The sequence below is a fragment of the Phaethon lepturus genome, unplaced genomic scaffold (assembly GCF_000687285.1).
Source record: "Phaethon lepturus isolate BGI_N335 unplaced genomic scaffold, ASM68728v1 scaffold8047, whole genome shotgun sequence".
Classification (NCBI taxonomy): domain Eukaryota; kingdom Metazoa; phylum Chordata; class Aves; order Phaethontiformes; family Phaethontidae; genus Phaethon; species Phaethon lepturus.
Genome location: NW_010549724.1, coordinates 12,347 through 21,516, shown reverse-complemented (window position 1 = coordinate 21,516; position 9,170 = coordinate 12,347). Strand labels below are relative to the sequence as shown.

The window sequence follows — 9,170 nt, the reverse complement described above, 5'->3', positions numbered from 1 at the left end:
CACAACTGATGCTTTTTTTCATCTATAGATGAGAGTGGGAATATTTGCTATCTTTGTACTAGGGTATGTTCCTATTTTACATTGAAAGACAAGAAGACAAAGATTTTGGCTAAGTTTCATTGGAAAGGCAGCATGTGAAATGTGTTTCCTCAGATTTCTAAAGGGTTACAGTAGTTGCTTGTAATGGGGCCATATTTTCAAATCACTCTCTGTTCTATTTCTAAAATCTTGTCTGTCACTCAGTGAAGTTCTTCAAAGAACAGGTATAGTGGCATGCTGTCTTCAAGGCTAGAAATGTAAGAAGTGGGAAGACTGTCTAGTGGAAGTTTGTTTACACTTATCATTGAAGAATAATTGGGTACTTTTTGACTCTTGTCATTTGTCTTATTAGGTAAACTGTACATTGGAAACAAGCTAGCCACTTATAAACTTTCCCAGCGATGTTACTTCGTAAAGTACAGCACTTCATCAAAGCAGATCCATTAACCCTCTGACTGGTACTCTTCTCTTGGCTTTGATTGCAGCACCACACAGAAGCACCTAGCCCATCATTGCTGCCCCCATCAGCTTTACCGTTAGATGTATTAAACAATGCCGTTGCTGGATTTAGTACTGTGGAAGAACTTATCCGGTACCTTGAACCAGATCGGTGGCAACTGGATTTGGAAGATTTGTACAGGCCAACATGGCAACTTCTTGGAAAGGCATATATTCATGGGAGGAAATCAAGAGGTAAATTATTCTTCTGTCTGGCCTTGCAGCTTTCTTATGGGTGTGTTTTCTTAGCAAAGAAACAGTAATTAAGAGCATTCTTCACCTTGAATTTTGATTCCAAGAAAGGAATATGTTATTGTTATTAGCTTGTTGTTAGCTATTCTCACCGTTGTATTATCTGAAAAAGGACAATAACTGAACTCAAAACTTAAAGGAATTTAGCAGGAAAAAGTAACAAAGGGGAAAAAAAAAATAGAAGCAGACAGGGTAATTCTCTGTAGGGAACCTGGGAGATCTTCATTTCCACCAAGTAGCAGGGCATCTTGGCTGGGTGACATAATCTGACTTTGTGGGTTTCGTTTTTTATGGAGGGCAAAAACTTTATTTTTTGTTTGGACTAGGTATTTTCTTACACGTACTGTATCATGTGAACAATTGATTTATTTCCTTAGAATTGTTCCGGTCTTTACACCGTATGAATTGAGAGCAATTACCTAAATGTTTCTCTCCCATGATACCTCATGAAACCCCTGCGTCCATGTCCAGTTTGATCATGCATTTGTCAACTTAATCAGATGTGAAGTAGATTATGTATTTCAAGAGTTGTGGAGCTATTTCTCGTTCAGCAAGTCATTTTCTTCCATCTACATTTGACATTCATGAATTTTCTACCACATATCATCCAGCTGCTACCCACTATTTCATGTTTATGGATTCCATAAGATGGATAGCATGCAGGCAATACCTCCTTCCTTGCCCAGCATACAGCATGAAAATGAAAACATATGAGCATAACTGAATAGATTCCTCAGTTGACAGATATAAGCTAGATTATCATCTGATCAGCAAGAAAAGGGAGGAAGAAAAACGTTTCATAACTCAAATTTAAGTTTTTGACAGCTAATTCTTGGATCAGAGCCTAAAAATCAACCCTTCTACCCTACCTGCATTGCTACAGCTATTCACGCAGCAACTAAATCAAGAGTCAAAGAGGAGGAAATCTCTCTAAGAGCTTTCAGCAATGCACCGTGCCTTTCAGATAGTCATTTAACACGTTCCTAATTAAAGAGATTCAGTATTTGCCAAGTGTATGCCATAAGCATAGAGTAAGTGGGAGAAAAACAAAATGTAATTTGTGAAACCTTACATAAACTAAAATGCAGGTGTTGGATAACATCTATATAGACAAAAGCAACTTCCTGCAAGACATATCTTAGAAAGAAACCATCAGAGTAAATCTTTTAAAGACTTCTGCTTAGATGCTGAAATAGATTTTTCCACTGAATAAACATATTGCGGTATTGCCACATTTATCTTTAAGAGACCACCCTCAGACTGCATTACTGAGTATGTAATGTAATAGCTTGAGGGGGAAAATATGTCCAGTTGAGATGACATAGTATTAACTGTTAGGTCTATTCAATAGATAGGGAAAGCAAACCTTTTTTTTTTTTTTCTGTCGTCTTCTTTTAATGTTACTCCTTCTGGTAGTATGCTTGCTGTATTTAAAAACCTTTTTAAGAAATGTTTGGGAGGAGTGCATTCAAACTCTTTGATTCTATAATTAGATCAGTTTTATTTTTGCAATATTTCAGTGTAAAACCTAAATTGCTGTCCTGCTTTCATAGACAAACAGCAGTTTACATCTAGATTAAATGAAAATGTAATTAAAAGTGTATGTTACTTTATGTAGAGAAGAGTGTTGTCCTCTACTCCTACTTAATAATTCATATGAAAAAGACTATATTTAGACAACCTAAATTCCACAGAACTTCTGTGTCTGATGTTTTCTCTGGATAAAATGCTTCCAAAAACTTCTAGCTAGGAAAGAAGAAACACCAAGTTCAGAGGCTTTGATGTCTAAATACAGTCCTAAATTCTTTTATAATATTAAACATACTTAAAAATGAAATATATTTTGCTGTGAAAAAAATTAGCACATTGCTTCCCACAAATTTATGCATAATCATGAGACCATATTCTGAAGTCTGCTTAAGAAGAGTCACAATCCAACCATAGTCCCTAGCAGATACATTTCTTGTATAGTTATGTGACTTTTTTTCTTTTTATACTCATCGTTTGGGGTTTTGTAACAGCCCTATCCTATTGTAGGAGCCAGTATGAAACTACACTCCCAGGAACATCGCCAAGGTGCTTAGGAATGAAAACCATCCTGCTGCTATCTGTGCCCACACACAATTGCCTCAATCAGAATTTGTTTTTTTGGGTTGAATTTGAGATCAGCATCCAGCTGGAAAAATGTTTTGGGAAAAAGGGTTCCCCGTGGTATTCAATTACACATCCCAGAAGATGCTGGACAGTTGCATTGCCAGTTACAGAACACAGTTACTTTCAGGCTGGTGTGAACATGGATTGCTTCAGCTGTATGTGCCAGTGAAGGCGTGCTTTTGAAATGGGCTTCACTGTAGACCTACCTGCATCTACATATTTTTCTCCCTTCTTTTTTCCTTCTCCCCTTATTTTTATTTTAGTGCTTTCTATTCATGTGCTACTGCAGAGCCTTCCAGTCCTCCTGAGCTAGTGCTAGACAAAAGAACTTTGACTATTGTGTCAAACATGATACATGAGTCGAAGCCAAGTTGAAGGAGTGTTTAAATGTTCACATTATAACAGGTACTGTAACTCAGTGCACTTGGGAAATCCACATAACCTTTTATTGTAGTAAAGTAAACACTTTTAAGGGAATATATACATTCTCTCATCTAGCTTCATGCCCACAGTGTGTTAAAATAAATTTTGGACAGACAGATACTCTTTGAAAAAATAACAGCTTCATTCACACACTTCAAAGAAGTGATTGTATAAGCACTAGATAAATTTGCCACAGACCTTTTAAAGAAATTGACTTACATAAGGTAGGGCAAAGGTTCACTGAGAGGTACAATAGCAATATACCTTAGTACATTGTAAAGCATGGAAACCAAACACGACATTTTTCTTCTCTCCTTGAAGACTGTTGACAATAAGGCACGCTAAAAATCTATCTGCCAGGAGCTGATTGCGTGTTCTTCCACAGAACCTTTTTAAAATTTGGGTCTGAAAGTCTGAGGGGGTTCAGTTCAAATTCATTCCAATTCTCTGACAAAATGTGTAATACACTGGCTGCTCATTTTAGTGCATTGCCCTTTCCTCTATGTTACAACTACAGCTGGTATCAGGAAATGGATGCATTCCTCAGCTGCTGCCAGTAGGCCCGAGGTAATGGAGAAGCAGAAGGCCACACAGGCATCCTCTCTCTTGCTGGTCGGTGGGCTTGCTGGAAGAGGCATCAGTGCCCAACTTCTGTTTTCAGTTTCTCATGCTGAAGGGCTGAGTAGCAGTCGTGTTAGGATGCATAAGCTTAGCATCTTGAAATTCTCTGTACCAAGCGTGTCAGTCTCTGTAGATACCCACCAGTAGAAAGTATTAGCAGAACGGTAATTTCTGTCATTGAGTTTTAGGCATTTTTACCCATAAGACTGTTCACTTATACATCTGAAAACATAACAGGAGAAAGTACTCCTTTCCTACCCAGTCCTTGATTAATGGAGGTAGACATGTCCACCCTCTAAATGACTCAGCCTAGAGCTATTAGCTGATCAGAAGAGCTTAAATCATTTCTAATTTCTCACAGTGAGTGTCTCCCCTGGAAGTTTTGTTTCTCCTCTCCTCTGCTCCCTTCTCAGCTTTCTCCAAGGAATGATCTTGCAGTGTGGGAGGTAGGCTGGCATCCTATCAGTAACTTTCATTGGAGTTATTAAACTCTCCTTGCTTTTAAAAATCAAATTGTTTATTTAGGAGCCTATGCTAACCTGATAGCAATGGAATGAAGTGCCCCAGCTTGGCATCCTCTGTAAGTGCAAGCAGAGAAAAGGATTCAGTGTGTTTAACTGACCTTTCGCAACAATAAACCCTTACTTCTGGATGCCAGTATATGGATATGGTCTGCAGAAGAAATGGTTGAAGAAACGTGGAATGAAATTGCTGCCCAAAGATCTGCTGCTGGTACAGTACTAGTGAGGATTTCTACTAGAGAAATGCAGCTTCTAAATTCTCTTTATTACTTAAGTGTTTTAGATAGAATTGAGAGGTATTATCTTGCCTTGACAGGCTGAAGTTCTTGGTGACCTCTAGAGGCTCTTTACATAGTTGGGGCGGGGGGAGGTATTTATCTACAGGTTGATTAAGATCAGGAACATATTTTAACTTTATTTTATATCTTGTTATTTACCAACTGCTAGCAATAACTATGAAGTATTTGTCAAGTAATATTAATGCACAGGGGTATTTTTTTCCCTAGTTTCTTCTTGATTTAGCTCAAAAACAGTTGGTTTAAAGCTCTTTGGTGCTTTGTTTGTCATAGGGTTTTCTTTTTCTTTTTTTACCAGATAGAGTACCCCTGTGAATTAGACATGACTTCTGTTCCTTAATGGTGGTAGGTTTGGAGAGAAACAGTTCAGATAAAAGATCCCAGATCATGATCATTATGGTCTGGCTTTTCTGAAATAAAGGAAATTACATTGCTTTTCACCAAAGTATAAAAAGTATTGATTTTTTCAGTACATCAGTCCCATTTTTTTTCAGTCTTAACTGCATCTTTCAAGGCCTGTCATTTCTTGGATATGCAACTAAGGTGAACCTAAAGCATCTTGCCCTGTTTCAGAACTTTTCATGAGCTTGCTGTTCAACCATTGGCGTAGTGAAACTTCAGTGTGATACAGTGGAACTAGTTTATAGGGAAACTGATGGCAAATATTAATATCTTTAACTTGCACTTCAAGTTAACTGCTTACAAGGAGGAGCTGTATTTTATTTAAGACATATTAAGTGAAAATGAAAGCTAGAGAAGCAATAGAAATTCATAGATATGCTGCTGTGAAGGAGGAGGGGAAAAATGGAGCCTACTAATAGTTACATAGGTACACATAGTTGTGTATTTATTTGTTGTCTGTACAGCATTCACTGATGACACAATTTCTGGAAATTCTTAGTCCATAGAAGTGAATTCCTCTTAGATATAAATGGTTTGATTCTTTCTTACACTTTCATAGCCCTTGCAAAGAAGCAATAATTGAAATTTTAGCAGGGAAGAAGTTTGAATGCTTTATGCAAATGAATTAAAAATGTGTTTGGAGGTTTACAGGATTCTTAATTGCTGTGTGTGTTTCTCCAATACAAAATTAATATAGAATAGCATCACTAGACCTCAGAGTATGAGCATGAACAAAGGAAACTCCATTAGCGTTGATTTGATAAAACGTTTATTGGAACATAGTAGCCAAAGCTTGCTTCATTTAATTTGAATCAACTCTGCCAGAGTTATAAAATGATTGGTGAATATTGCTACACAACGATCATTCCATTTAGGTTTCATGGTATTTATATAACTGCAGTATTATATGTGTGTGCTGAACCTGTACTACCTGCACAAAAATGAACTTTTCTCAAGGGTCCTTCACCGCTGCAGTTGGTTTACCACCAATGAAGTTGGATTACGAATCAGAAAAGCACCAGTTTGTTTGTCTTTTTGCAGTGGTCGATCTCAACCTCCTAAAGGAGGAGGTGCGGCTGTATAGTTGTACTCCTCGCAACTTCTCGGTGTCACTGAGGGAGGAGCTGAAGCGAACTGACACCATCTTCTGGCCATTGTGTCTTCTGGTTAAACGTTGTGGTGGAAACTGTGCCTGCTGTCATCAGAGTTGCAGTGAGTGCCAATGTGTACCAACAAAAGTCACCAAAAAGTACCATGAGGTATGCACATTTTTACATTTCCGTGTTTAGAAATGCTGAAAACCAATTAAGGAATTTATTTTTACTATAGGAATGCACCAATATTAATATTTTAAAATCTTATGTATTGCACTTACAGTAAATATTTTTTAATGAAGTGTTACATAAAAAAGTAATATCTTCCTTGTTAAAATATTTTTCTGTGGAACTATGAAGTCATTCCTGAAGTATTTGTTTACTGGTGCAGTTCAGACACATCACAACCACACCTCCTTGTTCAGCTTTCTGTAGTGGCAGATGTGAACTTTATGAAGGAACAGATACCTGTCCACTTCCATTGTTATAAATCTATAGCTAAAATTATTTATTACAGAATTATCTAATAATTCCATTGGATTAACTCTACCATTAGCCCTTAGATAAAATTAAGAAGAAACATGACACTGCAAGACTCTCTTCTTTGATAAAAGCACGTAGCTCTTCAACATGCTTTAATCAATTTTGTAAAGGGCTTGAGGTAAAAGCCAAAATAATAATTAGTGGGTGGAATAAATTAAGAAATTCAGCTGAGGAAAGCCTATTTCTTTTAACAGGCTTCCTGTCATCCCATGTGTTGCCAGTGCAATCTAAGTCATAGTCTAGGTGTGTGATGAAGCACTTATTGGGTTTTTTTGATGCTTGGCTTCTTCTCCTTCAGGTTCTTCAGCTGAAGCCAAGGATTGGTGTCCGGGGATTGCATAAATCATTGACAGATGTACCCTTGGAACACCATGAGGAGTGTGACTGTGTGTGCAAAGGGAATACTGAAGGATAAACATGATTTAATTGTGCTGTTTTCTTTCAAAGCACACTCAATCAATGGCTGATTCTATTATGGGGCTTGTGCATTATCTCCTTCTGTAATCTCAGTTGTTTGCTTTGGGGATCTTCCATCTTCAAGATTTACAGTGAGCTCTAAAAAGAGGAGAAGCCAAACTGGGATTATATGTTGTGTGACAGCTCTGTTTGGAGGCCTGGTGAAAGGATGGGAGAAAGGCATCAATAAGGGATTTAAAATATATGTATTGTTTTTGTCCCCACAATTTTCTTGACAATACATGGATTTATAATTTAGGAGTAAAAATAAAGTTAGAAGGCTCACATCATGGAGACTTGATCCTGCTGGCTGTCTTATTTCTACAGCTCCAGTACATCTGGCCTCTGGTTGAAAACACCTGAAATCTTTCTTTCTGTGTTCAACTACTCCTGTGTACTCTAAATCGAAGCGTTCTCTGTTGTATAAACTTGGGTTAAAACAGACTGTCTTGTTCCGAATTCAACTTAAATGGTCTAATGCTAGTAGGAGGGACTGGATTTTTCCATATGCTGTAGTAAAGCTCCTGCCTTTTAGACAGAAGACTGGACAATAACATGAGCTAAGGAAGCAAACATTGAAAAGAATGGCGCCTTTATTCTTACTACTATGGCTGATGATTTTTTTGTTTGTTATTTTTTATCGTGTACATTTTTATACTCTCCTTTTGACAATATAACTATTTGCTTTTCTAAACTTGTTAAATATATCTATTTTTACCAAAGGTATTTAATATTCTTTTTTTATTACAGCCTAGATCAACTATTTTTTAGTTTTGTGAGACTTTAAAGCCAGACTTATACAGTTGGAGGAACAGACATGTGGTTACAATGGGAAAAGAGTATGATCTCTTTGCAGTGAAAAAATAGTTTTTTACCTGGATGCACAGTAATAATAAACAGAGATGTGTGGATGAAGCTCTAAGCTTGCTAGCTCTATGACACTGAAAATATGAGAGACAGACATTACTGTAAGTGGTTTCAGAAGCTGACTAAAAATTCCCTCTCTCCATTCTGCCCTTTGTTCTGGTAGGAGAGAAATGAGCATAGATAGAGGCATTCTGGCTTGTTTAACTATTTAATTTCTTTAAAGTAGGATGATCTACAATGTAAGAAAAGAAGCCCAGTGGCCTGCAGCCTTCACGATGCATCATGGTCATGGGAAGGCAGCCTTGTTAATGTTGAAGTGTATGGTTTTCCATTAACGGTTATAGCTGTTTAAGTACTGTTCCCTCACAGGACCATAACACTCTTCAGTACAGTTTGATGAACTATGTTTTTGTTCTTCTGTACGTTATATTCTTTAACCAATACACTTATCCCACCCTATGCAAATTGAAAAGGAAACAGTATTTTGCTTGTAAAATGCTTTAACATTATGCCTAGTTTATTTTTTTGACTATTGGATTTGCAGATTGTAATGAATCACCAAATAAAGTAATAATGCTAATTTTGGGAGAATAAATGTTTCTGTGTGGTTGCATATTTGCATCTGTTCAATATACAATAACAGGAAAAGTTAAAGAGGATGATTTTCTCCTTTTTTGAAAGGAGAAAATTTCTCTCCATTTTGAAAGTCAGTTACAAAAAGAAGTCTTCTGTTACTAAGACTTCCACTTGCTTTATTAATTCTGCTTTACTGTAAATGCACAAAAAGGGGAAAGAAGGAATGTGATGCTCTTTGTATAAACATTCAAAATGTTCAAAATGGTGTAGATGTGAAGCCATAAAATTGAAAGAATATGTTATTGTTTCCATTGTGAAAATGAGTTCTGATGAAAATGTGGAGGCTTTTGCGAGTTGGTGTGACTTTTTGATATCAGTTCTGGAAAATTCTCAGGTGGCTTCTGATTCTGTCTTAGCTGGTCTGTTTT

At 36.9% G+C, this 9,170-nt stretch overlaps 1 protein-coding gene across 1 annotated transcript; it reads left to right on the top strand.

Annotated features, from left to right (window-relative positions):
* Nucleotides 1-524: 524 nt before the first annotated feature.
* PDGFC (platelet derived growth factor C) lies at nt 525-7,777 on the top strand (the record flags this gene model as incomplete). Its single annotated transcript, XM_010290343.1, has 3 exons — nt 525-732; nt 6,248-6,465; nt 7,142-7,777. Coding segments are annotated over 3 exons (543 nt in total), but the record flags the coding sequence as incomplete, so codon positions are not given.
* Between the last annotated feature and the right edge of the window lie 1,393 nt (nt 7,778-9,170).